Genomic DNA, 22,714 nt, shown 5'->3' with positions numbered 1-22,714 from the left:
TGAACTTTAGAAACAAACCTTACACAAAATACCTCATGTTCCTATCCACAGCTAATGGCCTTAGTTGCCGAGCTTAAATAAGATCAATACAAAAAAAAAAAAAAAAAAAAAAACAAAATACTATGTAATGTGCTGCAAGTATACAGTATACACGATTTATCTATATTAAGTGATTTAACTTGACTGACACCATTATATTTTTGTTCATACGCAAAGATTCTTGTTAATCTTGTTGCATTTTTTCATATGTAACATCAAAAATGTAATGTAAGAGATTATTAACAAAAAAAAAAAATGCACGAGGGAGAGAATAGTTGTGCCATACGATACATATTTATACACTAATATTGTGTAATATTAATTTCTACACGAGGGACTTCCGCGTCGCAATCACTATTGTTTAATTAATATTGTTTTTCGATCGATTGCAGATACGCCCGCCCGTTTTCGCGATGTCCGTGGAAATATTATAATACGTATGCTCTACAAAAAATATGTGTGGACGAAAATGATAGCAAAAACTTGACCTAAACTAGATATATCGTCGTATATTATTATCCCAGCGATGATGACATTTGATCGGGACAATAATTACTACAGCCGACAATAATATACGTTGTTTAAATTACTAGAAATATTGTTAAAAATGTTTTACTGTAAGATTCACAACGATAAAAAAATATATTCGGTACATGACAAACACACATTTTATTTTTCGGTCATTTATTACTACATATTTTTAAATAGATCAGGAACATAAAAAACGCATAAAATTTATCTTCTTTCCAAGATCTCTATGTTGTTTTAAACATTATGACATATTATAGTGATCGTGCAAGAGTAGATTTAATTTGAATTCTCGATACTTATACTAAATACCGCCTTATTAAAGGGTTAAAAATATTGTTCCCACTGCGCCCTACCGACTGTACCGTACACGTACAGTATTATATATTATCATCACCACTGAACCCTACTACCGCCGGTATACTTATTTTTAGAAATAATTTCGTACAATGGTCACCGTCAGTGGCTCATACGTCATACGCATTATAGTAATAATATAAAATATTACATTCATATAATACGTATAGTACATTGCACTTGCAGAACGAACGGCGTTCTAGGAGAATATAACGTGAGCGCGATGTATGTATTATTGTATAAGCACACCAATTATTGCGCCGTACAGCGATGTCATACGCACGCCGGACACTCGTAATGGGAGGGGGGAATATAATATGCAAATCGTTTGGCATTCAAAGAAAAAATTACTACCGATTAATCGTCGTGCCCGTTTGTATAATATGCACGCGTATTATACGCACCCAAACGCGACATTGCACTTTCATCGCGTCAATAAAGCTGCGTTGCCGAGAGGGTGCGGGACATGATGGGCTGGAGGAGTTGGAAAAAACAAATTATATCCCGTTTGACCCGCGATAAATCCTGCTGCAGTCGTTATAATACGACTCGCGAATCCGGGATTATCGACAACTGCTGCAGCGTAGTTCGTATACGGCGTCCAGGGTCGGATGGGGGTGGGTGTTTAGTCGAGGGATATATTATGCACGTCAGTATAAAAATATATACATACGCGCACCCGGCTGGATGCTGAGGGACTTACAGCGACGACGAATTCGACGAGGCTCCTTCGTAGATTGGAATGAAAGTAGGGGTGAATGATACGGGCCTATAAGGATCCAAACTACGGCGGTGTTCCCATCGCAAGTTATGTGTGTATATATATATATATAATACGCTGCGCTTCTCTGCTTCCTCTGCTCCGGCTCGTGTACGATTTATGGCCAGAAATTAGTGGTTCTCAGCGGTGCAGCAAAGATATATATATGCACGTCGCGTGCAAAGAGAGGGTTATCGTGTACCCATCGTGGCAGTGTTTAACGCGTCAGAAACGTCCGTATCCAGATTTATGACTCCCTGTAAATCATCCCCATCGCAATATATGTGTATATATATATATTATATATCATCGTGTGATGTAATTAGCTCGCCTATATACACACACATATATATATATATATATAATATACATTATGCAGACGTGTTTGATATAAACTGCGGCCCGTACACACAACAATGTATATGTTATGTAGGTACGAGTTGATGAGGGTATATAATATATTATAACTGTGTACGATTTTAAGTATATAGCCGAAAATAATATCGTAAAGATATATCTGTTCAATACATAGGTATATAAATATATTTGAAACATTAACGTTTCGACTTATTACCTTCGAAGATAACGCTATAATATATAATATATACCATCGTCGTCAAGTTTTCATGGATTTCGGGGCGTGGTCGGCGTATAATACAGTGTAAAACACGTCCGTAATTCGATCTATGACATTTGGTTCTCGCCAACGGTACACCTATATATACATATATATACCTTTATAGTATATTTTGCGGTTTTTATTATTTTTTTCTTTCACGATCGAAATATTATACGGTCTTGTGTTTTGTTTAATTTTTTTTTTTTTGTGTAGGTTGTATTACGATGATTTATGCGCGTATAGTACTATTACTAATACTACAGTGGTATGATATTATATATATTATATTATTATAATATACTATGCACCCGATGACGAAAACCCACCCGAGACCCGTTTTGCGCACGAGGGCGTTTAATTCGAAATCGTTTAAAACGATTTTCTTATCCGAGCGAGACAATAACGGCAAACGAAAGGAAGAATAAAAAAAAAATCAACAAAAAAACAGTGTGTATTGTTATTTACAGAGATTTTCTCGTTTATTTATGCGGTGCACCAGAATAAGGGGCGGCGGCGGATCGAGATTACATCTTTCGAAGTACACACACACGCATATACATATTTATATGTATAGGTGCCTTGTTTTTCGTTTTTATGTTTGTTATAAATTTTGGTAACACACGCACACACCTTCATTTATTTAGAGGACCTTATTTAGCAGCAGAAGACTTTTTTTCTCTAGTAGGAATAAAAATTACTCATTTCCCTCACAAGTGACGTATTTTCATTTCCCTCAACAACACAAAAAAAAAAAAAAACGCTTGTTAACTCTTTTCACGCTAATTTGTAATAACAAATCACTGAAACGACTCGACAATTTATTCATTTATTTGACTAACACTATTATTCAGCGTTGGGCGTTTTACCTATATAATGATATTATAAACCTTCTATATTATTATTACACAGTGTTATGTAGCGCCACATGACTGTCGGCAGACACACATATATTTGATATAATGTATTGATACACGTTGTGGCATGACGGCTCAGCGGTCCGAGAGCAGCGAATAATATATAATAATATTCACGGACTCTAGTTGATAATATCCTATTATTTGCATCCAACCAAAAACTGTGATTGAACAAGAAACCTAGAAAAACCTGTAAACTCATAAGTGATCTCGGCATCATATACGGTCACGATTACCTCCTACACGTTCGAAGAGCATCATAATATGATAAATGACAGTAACTACACTATATTCTACAATTCGTTAATCTATCACTATTTTAAGGCCCCTGCAAACGTGTCATTTTTAAGGAGTTGTGTTTAGGCAATTATATTGTTTCTTGCAGTCACTGCTCGTCTTTGTGTGTGTAGTAAATGATTATTAGTGTGTGTACACTCCTCAACCGTCACCCGCTACCCGCATCAATGCACAATTATTCATTGTTTACTTCTTATCTGGTTTTTCGACGGCTGGTCATTAAAACGAAATGTAATTACGTAAATAATATTATGAAAATAATTAGGTATATACGACTATACGAGTATAATATTATAATATAGCATTTATGTATATAAAATAAATGTGGGATGTGTATAAATATTAAACTGTACATAAAATACAATTTATTTTCCCTATATTGTTGAATTTAGTAATTATTATACAATAATATACTGAATACCGTATATCTATTTACTATTACTTACCTAGTACTTATATAAGTAATAATGCAAAAAATTACCAAAAAAGAAATTGACGACAAACAGTTATAGTAGTTTAATTGTTTTATTTTTTACAATTTTACAATTTCACATAACAAAACATGTTAATTGCCGGGAGAAAATTTTGGATCAATTATTTCAGGTAATAAATGATTCAAGTAAAACTCTGCTAATTGTGTTTCCATTTTTTCATTCCAAAATTCATCATCACGATGAATTTTATCCACAGACATACCTAATGTATGATTTTAAAATATTAACAAATCTTATAGGTACTAATAAATTTAGAATAATATTATTTACCTTTAGGTGTCTAAATTACAAAATAACATACATTTCTTTTAGTTATATGTAATTGTCCCTGAACTTGAAAATAGTATTGATGATTTTTTCAGGGGGGATCAAGGTAAAAATATAACACATTTAACAATTAACAAAAATATGCAAATTGGTAAGGTAATAAATATTTGCAGCAATTTTTAAATGATTGGGTATATTTGAGGATCACACTGAAAGTACAGGTCTGTAACAGTTTTTTTTGTTTGGATAATTTCTGACTGGTGCTTAAAACTATTTTGCCATAGTAATTGTTATTTATAATTTGTTTTATCATAATTATTTTATCAAAATCATTTATTTATGTTTATTCAAAGATAATATTTTTAATGGAGATGATAGTTACAACCCCTTAACCCCTCCCTTACGTGTGCCAATGCCGTGTACAGCATAACTAGTCAAAATAATTTTTTTTTTGGCTGAGTCAAAATACTTGAAAATGTAATACAAAGTTCCTCGTAAGTTATTCTTATAGTGATTAAAAAATTATAAGAATAAATAGGCACGATTTTTTTTTTATTTAACATTCTATAATATATAATAGTAATCCATATGGCACCTAATGTACAGCAGAGCGGTACTCACTTTTTTTTAAATAATAACAATATAATATTATTATAGTACCTATAACATATTCTAGAGTCTAAACTGACAAACCATCTCCCCTCAGAATCGTTTTTTCGTATACAATTATACTATATCATGAACATAAACATATACATAAACATTTATACATTTTTTGAAAATTTAATTAAAGTGTCTAAAACTCTAAAGTGAAGGATAAACTATTATACTAAGAATATATTCACTTACACCGTATCATGACAAACTGCGTCAGCAGAACTAATTGAAGGCAATATTTGGCGTGGAGAAGGATCTAAGTTAGTAATAACCTATAAATAAAATTATAATAAGTCATAAAATACAAGATTCTAAATACCTAACTAATGAATCAAATCAACTTACCTTTTTAGGTACATTTTCTTTTCTCAGCGATGATATATTTCCTTTATTTTTTTTTCTCTTACTCAAATAAGGCCTGTACTTATTACCAAGATACATTTTCCTATTCATTTTTTTATTGAATAGTGAAATTCACAAAAACAAAGGAAGTTAAGTTACGACAGTCGACAATAATTAAGTACACTCCAAACACCGATGTCATACCACGATGGAATAATGTAAAACAACTCTTGTAGTCTTGTTCATTGATAAAATGATTATGCCCATAATAATATTACAATTTGTAATCTAAACATTGTAATCATCAATATCTAATTTGTATAATAGTTTTGTCAATAATAGGTATTTATAGTCAAACGTAGAAATATTGCGATAATGCAAAGATTATTGCAGGGGCCGCCGCCGCGCCGGTCGTTATATAATTATATTACGACGATTCCGAGAATCACACGCACGCGCATGCACATGTCATTGATAGTCTTTACATCAAAATATTCAAAACCAATTTAAGAACGTAAAATAGCTGTATGACTGACAAAAATTAACATACTTCTAGTGGTTCGAATTGAAAAATGTAAAGATGTTTGAATTGGTAAACAAGTTTACTTTGCATCGGTCGGAGCACTTTTTCAATTTTAGCAAATGTTTGGCGAAAATAAATATTTTACATTTTATAAATTTATAAATTTTTAACACTGAATATATTGAAAAATATTAAAAATATTAAATATATGCTCCGACCGATGCAAAGTAGACTTGTTTACGAATTTAAACATCCTTACACTTTTTAAATCGAACTACTAGAAGTATGTTAATTTTTGTCAGTCGCTAAGGTCGTTTTGATGAAAAATTCATAGGGTTTGCAGGGGCCTTAATGTTTTCTACGATGTACTTACTCTATAGTTACTTATTATACAGTGTAGCTCAAACTCCGCTTATATCAATCATAGCTTATGTATTTTGTTTATTTGCGCAAGACACCATATATCGAGATTTGGGGAAGTCTCGGTTATCATTTATATTATTATTATTACATGTTGAAGTGATATGCATCCTAGGCGACAGAGATTTTTCAAGAGTGTCACAAATCAACCAATATAGTTTATTATACTATCGTAAAACCACTTATGAAAAAATCAATATACTATGCGTAGACAAGTCTGATCAATATAATATTTACACGTAAGTTATACTAATAGTTGGATTCCATCATTATTATGGCCTCCCTCTTCATATTATTCTATAAATAAAAATGCTGTTAAATTTGTCATACATTTTTAATATTATTATGCATATAGCATAGGTTGTTAATTTTCTAATAAAATAAAAGTTATAATAACAATAATAACAATAATATACTGTATTATGTATTTTATATTTATGATATATAATTTATTATTACGAGTCGTCCAACGGTCTATAGTCTATACATCATATTTATTAATATATTATATCGTGATTCCACTTACCACGATTTGTCGTAAAACTAACGACGTCGACCGCACATTCAATCATAATATTTATAATATACTTACAAAACAAGGGTTTTGTTTATTATATACTAACTAAATAAATTTTTCCAGCTACATTAAGTATATTAAATCGTCTCTACTGATTGTATGTTTAAATTATGGCTTTTTAAGCGAAAATCGAACGTTACGAGGGCCATATATATATATATATATATATGTTTTGGACCCGCTCGATACCGTTTTTATTGTAAAAATAAAACATTAACTTTCTAATAAAAACGAATACAATTTCAAACCGCGGAAAATTGTCTTTTCTAATGATCTCTGAAATGGACTGGAAAAAATATGAGATATATATATATGTACATAATAATTTTTTTTTATGAATTTGTAGGAGGCAATATTTGAACGAGCATTGACCATTTTTATAGGATTTACTTTTCTCAGGGTCGTTGTGGGGTCACATTTAGTCGTATAATAATATTGAATTACATTTTTATTTGTGGATTCGATAAACTTTTATTCTTTTATACTAGTACGGTAGTGCGCGCGCACATGTACACACACAAGCACGCATATAAGACGACGTGTCGTGTGAAGAAGGGAAAGGGGGTTAAAACGAAATGCAAGCAGACGCTGAAAACAGGGGTGACGGTTAAACTTTGATTGTTGTAAAATTGGTGCGCGTTTTGTGTTTTCAGAAACAAACGCAGTAATCATTTGGCCGCTGGGTAAGAATAATGTAATATTATGTTTTGTGGCTAGAATTCTACGCACCGGATAATAATTGAAGATCAACCGCAATCTATGTTGATTTTATCTTAAATTTTTGATTCTGTTAGTGAATTTAAAAATCTTATGTATTTGACTTGAGACTTATTCAAAGTGAAGAATACATGATATATTATTATAAATCTTAGTAAATATAAATAACAACAACCTGCAATGTTATATTTACCTAATAATATTATTTATCTGTTATATTGTAATAGCAATATCATACTTAGTTAGAGCAATCAAATTACTGTTTTTAAATTAATGATTCTTATTATGGCGGGTGTAAAAAAATTAATTAAATAAATATGTGTATTAATTAAAATAAATCTATTTGTTTATTTTAGAGTATTTCATAATTAATCGTATTATATAGTAAAACTGCAGTTAATGAATTCCATACTGTAAAATTTAACTAAAAATTTGTAAAATAAAAACTATACGTAATTCTACATTGCCCATTATAGTTACTAATAAGTATACTACCAAAAATTATAGTATTGTATACACGAGTACTCTTTTACTATGTTTAATATTATAAACATTTTAAAAAGTTCAAAACTCACTCTTTCCTTTTCAGTCAAGGCCTGGAGATATCCCAATTTGGAGGTATAATACCTAATATCAGACGGCATTGATTTTATTTTAAGTCATAATTTTTTCATAATCTTAGTGGAGAAGACACTGTTTTATGTAATTACAAGAAAATTTAATTAATGCTTTAATTAACAAGTAATATATGCACTTAAATACATATTATTATAATTTATCATCACGTACGATGTAGGTAATAAAGACATGACAGAAAAATACAATATATAGAATTACCGATTGATGATAACGAAAATAGCCAACTATATAGGTAATATTATAAATTATAATAAATTATGCACGATGACACCTATCAATTTATTTACAGATAGCATAAAATATGAGATTAAAATATTGTATTATTAGTAGTACACTGGACGTTGAAGTTTAACAAAAAAAAAAAAAAAAACGATTTGATGAAAATTTTAATAAAATCATGTTAAATTACTTAGTACATAAATGATTAATAATTATATTTATGTTATTGTCGTAAGAAGATGTTTGACATTATTAAAATATATAAGACAACGAGGGAAAATCATGAAGACTCTCTCGTTGAGTGTATTGCAATTTTATATTAAAGTTAATAATAGAGGAATGTGTAGGTATAATATACATTATGATATTGGTGATATTTTGTTACGTATACAAATACATTTATTATTTTATACACGTGTTCATATATATATATATATATATATATGCTAGGGACACAGGTATGATGTCATGGTGAAAAACATATTGAATGCTTGAAAAAATAACAATTCAGTACAAAAATGTTACACAATAATAATAATATAACGAATTCTTTTGTTTTCAACGTTCTAAGGAGCAGCCATCATGCTTAACAAAACATAGTTCTGAAAACAGTAACTTCACTTGTAAGATAGAAGGCTTTTTAGGAATTCAATTCTGATTGTCAAATCAATTTATTAGACATTTTGTAATCTTAGATATTCCAAACCGGAAGGAGACAACTATATTAGCGTCTAGTGATTATTAAGGCATACACGGCTACACGCATTTAAATGTATTCTATACTACTGAAATTGAAAAACCATCATCTGAAGTAGTTTCCAAATGATAAATGATCCAAGTAATTGATACATTTTGCACTTCTAGTGTTCCTTATTTTATTTTGAAATCCAACAGTGGTGAATCTATTGATCGAATAATAAACGATTTGGGACTTGTGTGTTGAATTTTATTCATGGAAAAATATACTACAGTTAAAACCAAAGAACAGTGTTAAAAGTTCTAATACAATTTATAATATACAAGTTATATTATGATAGACATATAAAAATAAAACCATGGTCAAGGTACTTCATATACACACAGTTCAAAAATTAAAGCATTAACGTATTAAAGAAACATTTTATTTATTATTAAGCAGTAAACACCCATAATGATTATTATAAAATTAATAAGTATTAGGTAAATACTCGATACGTCACTATAATACTATATACAAGAACAATGAATTCCCAGTTTATCTCGAATCACTCAAACAATATTATTGAAAAGATAAAAAGCATATCAATTATACTCGCTGAGAGTAATAAACATGTATAATCAATAACTTAAGATGTTAACTCTTAATATCACAGATTAGGAGCTAGAAGTTTATTATTTTATGATACGCAACGGGGAAGAAGAAAAGATTAAATAAATATAAGCTTAGAACTAATAATGTTCGTATAACAACATAATATTTTATATTTTACAAACACATATTTATTGCAAATTATTAAAAATTGAAATATAATAACCCTATACATATAATATATATATATATATAAATACAGTATAATAAGTACTTATTATGCATATCATTATTGAAACGAGGAGAAATCGATAAGTCAAAAATCCTATGAATTGGATATATTTTTGACGCGAAATGCGAAATTTTGTCTCTACTGTTCCCGTACCACAGTATAGTGTTTATCTACGTCCGACACGATGACGCAGTCACTGCTTACCAACCGGCAATAAAATTACATGTAGCTACAACACAATAAACTGGAATCGAATTACGATATCCCGCGACGAAATAGTTCTAAGCGTGTATTGTTTGGTGGTTTATATTCGCCAAAAACGACGAAAAAAAAATGTGATGTATATATTATTTATATAATATTTACGCATCGCTATATCCACTCCTTAGAAATTCGTAAACGTTCAATCGTGCGGTGGACGCGTTAATCAACAAAGAAATCAAATACACGCGCCATCATGTCACGTACAAAAAAAAAAAATTTGGTCGTGACACACGCGACGTCAGGTCGGTGGGTAACAAGTGTTGGTTATTGCTGGTTGGTTATTATAAGCAACTATAGCAGCTCTAATTTTAATTCGTTATGTTTTCATTAATAATTTAAACTAATATAACGCACCTTTCTACTATTATTTTAATATTAAAAAAAAAATATTTATATATGGCAAAGTCGAAAAACGATTGTAATCTGCAGTTTACCCTATACGGGTTATACATGATTAGCACTTAAACATAATACGTTTATTATTGCAATAATATCAGAATAATCTTATATGATTTTTGAGGTAGATACAAATAATAATGCAAAGTAAATTCTAAAATCATTTTAAAAAACCAACTTTGATTGATTTCCGGTTATGCTCAATTCAATATGTATAAGCCTACAGTTACGTTTGTGATATTTTTAGTGTCATTTACAGTATAGTGAAAAACAAACAGCAATTACAAGTCACCGATAAACTGATGCAAAACTATAGATAACTATCTCTATCGCCTACGCCCAGAATCTAGGAACCTTTGTACTTTTAAGTGCACGTTGCATGATCACAAATTAGTCACCCTCAACCCTACCAACGTCGTAAGTATAGGTTGGCACTCGACGACCGAGTTTTGCGGCTGCGACGGCGGACAAAAGACGGTTCAGAGCGAGCTAAGATAAGCCGGCAAATTAATGGGAGGTAAAACGCTGGCAAACAAAACTTTGCGTAGGACACGCGAACGGGACCCAACTGTGTATGTATATTGTATATACATACATAAAGGGTGGTGGTTGCCTGCGTATATATATAGCTGCAATCGGGTGCGTGGTCCTTGGAGAGTCTGCAGCATACAACACAAACACCGAGAAGATCAACTTTTAATTAACGTCTACCGGCATTTGACAATGGCATTTATACACAATATATAAATACGAGTATATAAGCATAGCCTGTATAGATATGTCGTATAGTCGAAAATAATGTTTAATAATAATAAACATAAGTAACTCAAATAAATACAGAATAAAATTTATATATTTTTTAAAAAAATCAAATAATTAAATTAAATTTTATTGTAGTTTATTTATATTACTTTTAGATACCTATAATTATCAATATGGATTATTGAGATTATTAACAAATTACAAAGTACTATTTTATTACATAAAATAGTTCTCGAGGGAAACAGAATTCAAATAACCCGTTAAATAAATAGTAGAAACAGATATCGACTAAGTGCACGCTTTTGTTACCGAAAAAATCAAAACCAAACATCTCCGATAGGTTATCATTAGTGTTTTGTTGTTTTTTACGTAAGTATAGTATGTATTATTTTTTTTATTTGACACATGAAGGCAATAGAGTGTACAAAGAATTACTTATGATATAGATTAACTTAAGATTATATAATATAACAAATACTAATAAAAAATAAAATCATGAATATGATAAAAAAAAAGTAGTGCTTATTCAATATAAAGATAAAATATAAGATATATAAGAAAAGAATTAAGCATACAATTAATTATATTTCAAAAATTCAAATAGAAATACTGAAATTTAGATTATACACTGTTCCGTGTTATTGAGACCACGATTGTTATAATATTATTTCACTGTAACAGACATTTTACGCATTTTTTTACATTTTTTCATACTAACTCGCGATTGTATAAACCGTGAATGCATCGCAAACCAGTGGTATGACGATAACAATAATTGTGCAGCACTCGAAAAGAGTAAAATACGTAATATAACATTATATTGCCTATAAACCTGTATACTTAAGTAATAATAATAATAATAATTGGGAGGTACAAGTCGTTCACGACGATCAAATTTAAAAATTATCGAGTAGTGGTCTCCTTCGGCGAACATACATCGTTTATTATTGTTATTATCGTTTTGGACCATGTTCTGTATTCTTCTCTCATATATGTATATAAATAAACGAATAGGTACACAGCAGTAGCCATAGTTTACGTGTGTGTTAGTGAGTGCACGCCTCACATACTCCTCGGGCCGGAGATGACCGACGTGACCGCCGTTTATGTATACCGATCGTGATGATATGAGAAAAACAAACGGTGCTCACTAAATTCTCTCGCACGTGTATGTGTGTGTGTATAATTTATACTGCGAGAAGTCATCTCCGAAGCGCGCATTGGTCACGGTCGCGCCGCTGTATTATTTCGTGTTGGTTGCTCCCCCAACGAAAATAATATACGAAAAACCTAATAGGCGATATGATACTATCATCACTATCATTTTTAATGTCAGCGTCTATTATTTAGGGTTTGAAAAAAAAGAATCTGAAAAACAGAAATTCCAAAAACACTATACATATTATTACTTTATCATTGTTAATTTTTAAAATATACCTACAGTTTGCAACATCAGCCGCAGAATATATTATATAATAAGCATACGTCGCCGTTGACGTTTCAAACCTTCAGTTTATCACTAATCTCTATTTAAATGAAACTATATAGGTACATGGTATATCGTATACGCGTATTTAGAATGATTGACCGTATTTTTCCGCGTTAAAGAAATATACGGCCTCACCCAGTATAAAGGTAGGTCCACGTCTATACATAGGTACCACTGTTGAAAAAACCACTTGTTACTGTTGTCGCGCGCCTATTATTATTAATTGTGGCGTTGTCGTAGAGTTAATATGTGTCGCCGCCATGCGCTGCACAGATCGTTAAATCTTTATTACGCGTGTACATTAAATTTAGAGTATAAATTTGCACTCATTATTAAACGACAGCTTACTATATATTTATTTTTTTTTCAACTTTTAATTTTATTGTACCATGAATACTATAATATGTATATAGTATATATTTGTACTCCATAAATCTATTATTGTTCTGAATTTTTATTCATGTCATTAAATTTTATTACGTTAATTTCGTGTGTACATAATTTTAAGTCAGCAACTACCCGCGCCAAAAAATTCCCACACGCTATAGCTACGGCATTTCGGTAAAACCTCAGGAGAAAAACAATTTTATATTATACTAGTACGAAACGAAACAGCGTGACACATATATGAACGTCATCATTATCATCATATTCGTCGCAGTCGTTGTCCAATGAACTTCAAACCACATGCAACTCCCAATTCCAAATAAACTTTTTTACGCACACTGCTGCAGAGTTACTTGATACAGACTGTATATTATCATTATTGGTATGAGCGAAAACGATTTAGAAAAAATAGAAAATATTCTCCTTGTCGTGTCGTTCATCCTATCGATGTAACGTATATTCATACATATTTTATACGTTTGGAATCGTTTTACACATAAATATACGTTTTAGGTGGGTCTCTCGGTGCATGTCAACGGTCGACTGCTGCTGGCCGTATTATTACATTATAATATGTGCGTGGAATACAAATCGGCAAGCATATACGCTCATAATAATAAATATGTTGCTGACATCGAAAAATATTTTTATAAAACATATTACACGTCATAATAAATTACATCATGTTACGACTACAATAACTAAAACGTATTCACTAAAAAGTTTTGAACGCTAAAATCTTTACCGATATATAATAGGCTGTAAGGTTTTTTACACTTATCGATCGACTACTACTTGAAATATTATAAAAAAAAAAAATATAACGAAAATGTCTCTGCAGGATTTTCAAACTTTTTTTAGGTCAACGCGCTTTTATATACTTAAACAATAAATTATTCCGGAATCACAGTCGATTAAATACGATTCCGTTGAAGAATATTCACGCCCTGATGAAATCTATTTCCGCGAATAATATATATGTACAAAACGAGAATGAAAAACATATTATAAAATATATTATACACTTTATCGTCCAAAATATGACATATTATTATTCTAATCGACAAAATTAAAAATTAAATTTACTCGTTGATAGAACACACAGCATAAAATAATCATATCGACTGCCGTTTAAATTCGAATCTTATGCATAATTTCGTTTACGGCTGAATTTACGCACTGTGAGATAATACAATTTATACATTACTCTTTTATAAAGGTTTGATCGTGCATCGATATATACATATATATATATATAAGTATATAACCCATGATCGAAAATCCTTATGAAATAAGTTACGAATAAGGTCCTGTGAGGTGTCAGACCTGATGCGATCGCGAACAATCTAAACACCACTCCACACATACACGTTTCCTAATTGATTTCCTTCTGGAAATTTATAAATATTAAAATTACTCCTAAATATTATGAAAATAATTCCCACAGCACGATTGGTTCAACAAGGATTAAAATATAAGTATAAATTTAACTTTTTTTATTTTAAGAAATATATTAATGATAATAAACTTTATAATACTATTTCTGATGTAATTAATTATATGCGAACTAGCTGTTACCTACTCACTGCATATATGTACCTAATTTATTTATACGAATTATACATGTAAATGTTTCACATGATTTTATCCTGCAAATAACTGCTTTAAATCAAATTTTAATAGCTAACTTAAAATCTTCAACTACGAGGGTAAATATTTTGGTTAAATAATAAAATATATGTATCAGTAAGGTCGTGATGAATTCAATTATATACTGCAGTGAGGGAAAAATTGGCCAGTGAAATAGAAACTCGGTATAACCGAATTGGTATCAGTATGCATGTGCATAAATATATAAATGAAAATGACTCGTACGGATTTTTTTTTCTAGTCTCGATATACCGTCTAATCGTATACTAGATGCTAAATTTTGAGATAAACAAGCGCTGGTTGAAGCGCTCACGCTATACACTCACATCAGTACATCACACACCACGCTCGAATGCTCGTTATCAAAGCGTATACCGAGAACAGACGAGGAGAAAAAGAGACCGACCAAATTATATTATATCTTATACAGTTTATTAGCTACCAGAGTCGTAACCGTGACCGTCCGCATACGGGATGAAATAAAAATAATAATGTTGTGTGTGACCCTCGGATGATGGGGCTGCTGCAGAACCGAGACGATAAACAGAGGCTGTTTTGATTGCCCGCGAGGGTTGGAAACGGAACCCTGCACTGACAAATGAAACGAAACACGCTGTGCATTACCATCATGCGTGTGTCTATGTATATATACAAACGCGTACGTAATCGACACATGTTTTATTTCCTCCACTATTACAATAATTTACAATATAATATATTATCATATTATACGCGTATACGTCTCAAATCCATTTGCGTCTGTTTCAGCAAACTTGTGTTCTCCATGTCGGGAAAAAATCCAACCGACAAATATAATCTCCGATTATGGGACTCGAAATACCTTTTACCGCGCCAGGTAAAAACGTTTTCTTATGGAAAAAAAACATAAAACACCGATCACTGTTATTATATTGCATGGATATTAACTGATTCAATTTGTACGTGTATATCCATATGAAAGACGTTTTCTGCGTCTTTTCCTATATAATACGTATATTATATGAAGTATATTATTATGCACTGACCTATAACGCAGAGTATTGACGAAAAATATTTATTTTTTTTAATAATTGAGTAGACCTATTAAAATGCCCGTGCATATCTATTTATACTAACATACTAACTAGGTATAGTAGTGTATTAGTCTACACTCTACAATATAAATGATACATATTTAACATGGGTGGGATGCTGTGTATATGTATTATAATATAATATATTAATATTTAATACATTGTATATAATATTCGTCATAAACATAGATATAATGTATATGATATCATATACACTGTACGCATACACCATGTAGGTATGTTACATAATGCTGCGTTCGACCAACTGTTTTAATGATTAGGTCGATTATCCTTAGTCTTTGACATGGTCATGAATTTGCTCTCGCGCGTTTCGACCTTTTATTCATATGAGGGAGGTTCAACGACTATGGTTTCGGTATATTTATACCAACACTTCACAGCATTTGCCTCGTATACCAATAGATATTTATACGTGAATACGTCAAATGTTATGATGTCTGTATAAATGCGTATTTGCCGTGTTCGTGTACAACATGGTAAATTAAGTGCGCATGTCGTTGTTAAAAAAAAATCATTAAACACAGCGATAGGCTTGAAAAACGAATAGAAGTCACCCGATTTATAGTCCAGGAATAATAGATGGATAAAGTTGGAGTTTTCAGCAGGAAATTCGATGACTATTATAACACAGCTTTATTACTCCAAATACAAACCACCGCCACGTCAAATCAAGTCAACGAAATCCACGTGAAATATAAAATGAGACAAGCCACAAACGTTGAAAAAGCTTCGGAGAATCGTGTAACGCGTAAAAATTCGTTTCGACATGCGCTTTGGTCGTTTCGCACCCGTCGTATACTATATATACGGATCATTATTTTAACCGAATTACCAAAAATTTGGGGGAATGGTAAGCTCCTACAAATGTAATGTAATCTCCTATAAAGATATAGTATTCACTCCTATAAAAGATAGTGTTAACTCCTACAAAAGATAGTGTTAACTTCTATAAAAGATGATAAAAAAGGATACCGCTCGTACTTCTGTAAGGTAGCACAATTTAATGCAAAAATAGGTATCAACAAGAAGTGGACAGAGTTGCCGAGCAAATCCTGTCAGTGATAGAGTGGGAAAATATATTAATGAGTTATATGAACATGTAATAATATAGTATATAACTTAGCTTTCAAGAATCATCATATAGCATATTAACACATTCTATTCAAGTGTTTGTATTTTATAAAGTTATTATTTTCAAGTTATGATCATTTTTAAATGTTTGAGCTATCAACTCCAAAATCATGAATTTAAATAATATTACCCTATTTGTTTAGGTAAAAATATCCAAATAGGAAATTAGAGTATCTTTAATTTTTAGGTAAAAATGTAAAAAGTTATTGGTGTAGAAGTTTACATTTGGTCCAAAATTTATCTGAGTAGAACATATACCATTTGGGTGAATTAACCGATCGTTCAAGCAAATATTTAAATTATTGAATAATAGGTAAGTAACATACCTGAACAATATTTTTTATATATCTACTACAACTAAATATTATTATTGTATCGTCTCAGCTGATAGATGGTAACTATTTTAAAGTTTCAAAACCAATTTACAAATATACATTGAGGCCACGGGAAGAATATAAAACCGGAAAATTAACAATATTAAACAAATGGGTATGAGATAACATATACTAATAAAAAAATTTAGTTAAAATAATAAATATAATAATATAATAAATAATTATATGACAATATAATACATTTTTAACTATACCAGTTAGAGTTAACTGAGAGTCCTAAGTTTCTAAAAATGGGAAGGAAAACGTATATTCATTCAAACGATTTCTTATTTTGGGTTATTCACCCAAATGAAAGCCGCCTATATCTACCGGCATATTAAATATTTTTTTCTTTGTATTATAGTGAGTATAATATACTATACTAAGATACGGAATATTATTATTATAGTTTTCTGGGGAAAGCTGCTGAGCCCAATAAAAAATATTTAATGATGGACGTCCGCGAGTTTAGCGCGATATCATTATGTCGTTGTACGTGCCGGCCCGACGGGTGACGTGCAATCAAACAGTCAAGAGATTGACATGCGCGCACACATAAGCCAAACAGAGCTGCAGATGCGCGAAATCTTTCGAAACACAACGAAGGGCGGTAATAAATCCACATGACAAATACGTTTATAATTTGCAGTGGTGTGGATACCTGGGTAGGTATAAGGTGTATACTTATATTTAATATATATATATAATAAGTGACAAAGGAGCGGATATATCGTGCGCGGTAGCGACCGTGACTAATAATATTATTTCGACCGGGGTGCGACGACTGTATGGCATAACAAGACCATACACGTATTTGTTTATTTCAATGGGAATGTTATATAGGTGTTGAGGAAAAAAAAACTCGTATACGGATCAAATCCTTCGGAATTCTTTGGCTGGCATAAGGGCACACAATCGTACGTTATAATATACGCCTTTAACAATAATATACTAATGTATATATTCTTATTATTATATTTAAATATATAGGTATACATAATATGTTACGCCGCGGTGGACGGACGAGACTGCGTAGCACCTGGTTGCGACAAAACGGGCTCGCATATTATTATGCATTAACGCGTTCTTTCTTCGACGACGGATTATGGCAAATATGCGGCTATAACCGTACGTATAACCCGCATATACCTATACACACACATAAAATCTATTATACGCCAACCCCACAAATAAGACGGTTTGTTTGCTCTTTTTGTGTTCGAAAACGACGAAAACCAATTGCCGAGCTCACACACACATATATACACAATACATAACACATAACGCGTTTAGTGGGCGGATAATAATAATAATCGTAAAAAAAAGGCGCTGGTGCGTAAAAGGCCAATTTCCGAGGTGAAAAACCAGGTGTGAATGTCTCAGCGCGGTGCTGCAGCCATTCACCACGTTTCCAGGGGGGTTTCGACTACTCCACCGCCGCAACGCGCACGCACACACAAACACATCCGCGATGAACGTCGTATACAATGTCGCCGCGGGAGTTTCGTGTGCAGTATAATATATATATTGTATATACTTATATTGTACTATCGATTTGCAAAGAAAAACGTATCAAATGCCACGTATTAGGATTTCCTCCTATACACCGAGGATTGTTAGCGACGATTCGACTGTACATAACTGGCAGTTATGTGTCCGCTGCTGCACAAGACCACCGAAATTAGTCACGGGGTATACGGCTATCTATATATGTCTATAATATGTATACGTTTAACACGTAATGTGTATAAATTATACACGTTTACAAAATGCGAATGGTTATTACTTATTGGATATAATAATCGTACACATCTGATATTATTATTATTATACTGCAGAGACGGCGGTGACGATTACAACGCTTAAACGACGTGTAAAATGTTCGCACCAAGTGCGCACATTATGTATTATGACGTTATGTACACTTCAAGTCGCAGAAAAGGGGAAGAAACTATATTACGCGCTGTAATGTGTACTATAAAAATAGATATAGGTACAGTTTTCTCCGGTATATAACACCGATACAACGATGACGGCAATATAATATATTATAGTTGCAACGGTCGCGTTATAGAAATGCATTAACAAGACAGGGACGAGAGTGGATTTCAATTATTTTTTTATTCACTTGATAATGAAAAATTCTACGACACTTTATTAATACATAACGATTTCATTTTGTTACAGAATCTGTAGCATGTACATATAATTAATTTTATACACTATTTGTTATATAATATAATAGTGTAATATACGTGTAGAATGTTTGCTATAACATTGTCTAAGCTCAATTCAAATAGTTTTAATGTGATTTTCATTAATCAAATACCATATATTAGTATATTGTCTTTTAATTTCTATTATGTGATTAATAATTTAAACTGTATTCATAAGTAATAATTCTGGCTTACTTCTGAATTAAATTTTATACACTTAAGTGATGTTTAAAACGAATTTTTCATTGATAAATAAATATGTAGGAAAAAACTCACCTTCCAGCAGTCCGATTTATTTTCACATTCCGTGGCTTCGATGTCTCTGGGCAACAACTAAAACATAAACGACGAAAATCGAGTTATTAATAATGAAGAAATTATTGTATATATTCTTGTAAGTAGTTGTATTGTACGAGTTCCTGAGATTTTATAAAAGGAAGAGAAACCGGAGATGACTAATGTTATATAATATTAAACCATATTTATCGTATATACGCGTCTATACATAAAATATATAATATATACCCTCCGCCGTTTGGGGAATTGACTTTGTGCCTAGGAACTCTACCAAGTCTATAGGGAATTACATATATATATAATATGCAGTGTCAAGGGGCGGAGGCGTAGGGATTGATTCCGATGACTGCAGCAACAAATGAACAATCAAAGGAATCCCTTTTAATCCCGTCGAGTACTCGTAACAACAGAAATACAATAATAAATATTATATTAATATAGTAACGTTTGCGCCATTGATGTACTTGCCGCGAACGATAATGTTTTATGCGCAACACCAATAATGTAATTATATATATATATTTATGTATTTAGACAAAAAATCCAGAGAAATAGAATACCGTTTATGAGTTCATAAAAAACGATATGAAAAAGTTATTTGCATACAGGACATTTTCATAATATTTGGTAGGCTATACAATTTTATTTATTATTAATATAGTGTATTTTATATAGGTGTTAATCATATTACGTTGTCAATGATTGAAAAACTTATAAGTTGGTAAATTATTCTAAAAGGCTTTACGCCATACCATATCTATAGATACCTGAAAATATATTTTCTAAAAACTCATTGTTTCTAAAACAAATTTCTTTAATACGATACCTTACTCTACGATGAAGTGAGCCAAAACCAAAATCTTTAAAAGAGATAGAAAACCATTCTGTGATTGTTATTTTTGGTCCACTTCTACGAATATTTATGCTAATGGCGACATTCGTTGGAAAAACACCTTGTATATAATATGTATTTAATTCAACGTGTATATCGTATTACATTGATTATATATATTTTGGGTCGCGAGAAACTTCTAGTTTGCGATAATTAACAATACCTCTATAGCTTGTATGCAACGTAATATAATTAGAAATTCTACGATTTCAAAGAACGAATGAATTACTGTAATATACTGCAAGTGGGGGGTAGTATATATACAACAACAAAAAATAATAAATATTGAGTAGCGAAAATGCACAATTTTTACTGCGGGGTTGTATACTATTTTCTGTTCAAAAAAATATACAAAAAAAAAAAAAACATAAAATCGCAAAGAATCACAATATGCAGAAAATTTTGTCATAAGTTGTATTTTTCAATTTCAATTAGACTTGTAGACAATAATGAATACGAAATAAAAAGAAAAGTTTATCGTAACCGTTTTTATAGCTTTATATAATTAATTATACAATATATATATATTTATATATAAAAGAAAATCATAACTTTCAAATAATGATTCGTACACATAATAACAACTGAAATTATGATATACTGACGAGGATTATTTAATAAAAGAGTTGTCACGTCGTAATAGTATCATCACAACAACAACATAGGTGTACACTATAATAACCGATCGGTTAAAATAAATCCTACCGCTATATAACGCGAGGGACATGTATAGTTATTTAAATCATCATCAAAGGATGATATTGTATGTTTTATCGAAGACGTTTCAAACGGCAAAACTTCCGGGCAACAACTACCACAGGAACAAAGCTCTGACGACGATTCGGGCGTATTCACGTATTCACGTATTCATAATATAATGGCTTTCGGAACACGTTAGCGTTGCCGACGCACAGTTTCCGCTACCGCCGAGCCGTCTCAACCTTGGAAAACGAAAAACAATAGCACCACGCTCGGTTTAATTGGCATTTGTCACTATGTACTTATATACATATATATACGGTATGCGAATACACACACACACTCACACACGCTCACATTAGGCCCCTTCTAAATCCCGTCCCATTATATTGCAGCGAATTAACGAAAGTATATACAATGCTCAATATTACGTATTTATACATTATATACATATGTATACGTATATTATACATTCCGAGCGAGCACGGAAAACAACGAAAGCTATTCTGATGTTCGGAAAAAAATACACAGAAATCATATTATTATTATTATTTTAGAAGAGTTTATGTGTACTGCAATATTACAATAATATATTATGATTGACAAATGGCTATTAGATCGAGATTATATATTATATAGCATACAATTTGTAGTTAAAACACAATCGCGGTATTACTCACAATTACAGTATCTATATGACTATATGTATGGTAAGCTGATTGAGCTTGCACATTAGTAAGAAACTTATAGTAACATATTTATGTTTTCAAAACTAGTATAATAGAAATTTTGAAAATAAGATAATTTTTTAACAATGATATGACACGTCATTATATTATAGTAAGCATAGCTACGAAATGACACTCTACTAATTACACTGCATCAATATACTTTATAGTATATTGATTAGTTATATTATCTATATATTATACATGCAACAATGGGATAATATTATTCTACAGAATATAAGTTTTTCTTTTGTCAATATTATAAAAACATTCACGTCCTGCCCGGTAAGAGATGACATAAATTTGTATTATATATATTGCAGGTTATAATTATAACAATATAATTGATATGATATGTACCTACAATATATATATGACAATTTAAAATGCACGGCTATCGCCAGAGCAATTCGATTCGCCAAGTGGTATTCGAAAAAAAAAGGACT

At 31.2% G+C, this 22,714-nt stretch overlaps 1 protein-coding gene across 1 annotated transcript in view; it reads right to left on the bottom strand.

Moving 5' to 3' along the window:
- Nucleotides 1-22,714, bottom strand: part of LOC112602348 — a 124,752-nt gene that overhangs the window by 64,446 nt on the left and 37,592 nt on the right. Inside the window, exon 2 of the mRNA XM_025350380.1 lies at nt 19,929-19,985. Within this exon, the coding sequence (XP_025206165.1) occupies nt 19,929-19,985 (57 nt within the window). The remainder of the gene's footprint in view (nt 1-19,928; nt 19,986-22,714) is intronic.

Source organism: Melanaphis sacchari, unplaced genomic scaffold (genome assembly GCF_002803265.2).
Source record: "Melanaphis sacchari strain LSU unplaced genomic scaffold, SCAv2.0 Contig103_pilon_pilon, whole genome shotgun sequence".
NCBI lineage: Eukaryota > Metazoa > Arthropoda > Insecta > Hemiptera > Aphididae > Melanaphis > Melanaphis sacchari.
This window is presented reverse-complemented; position numbering and strand designations above follow the sequence as displayed.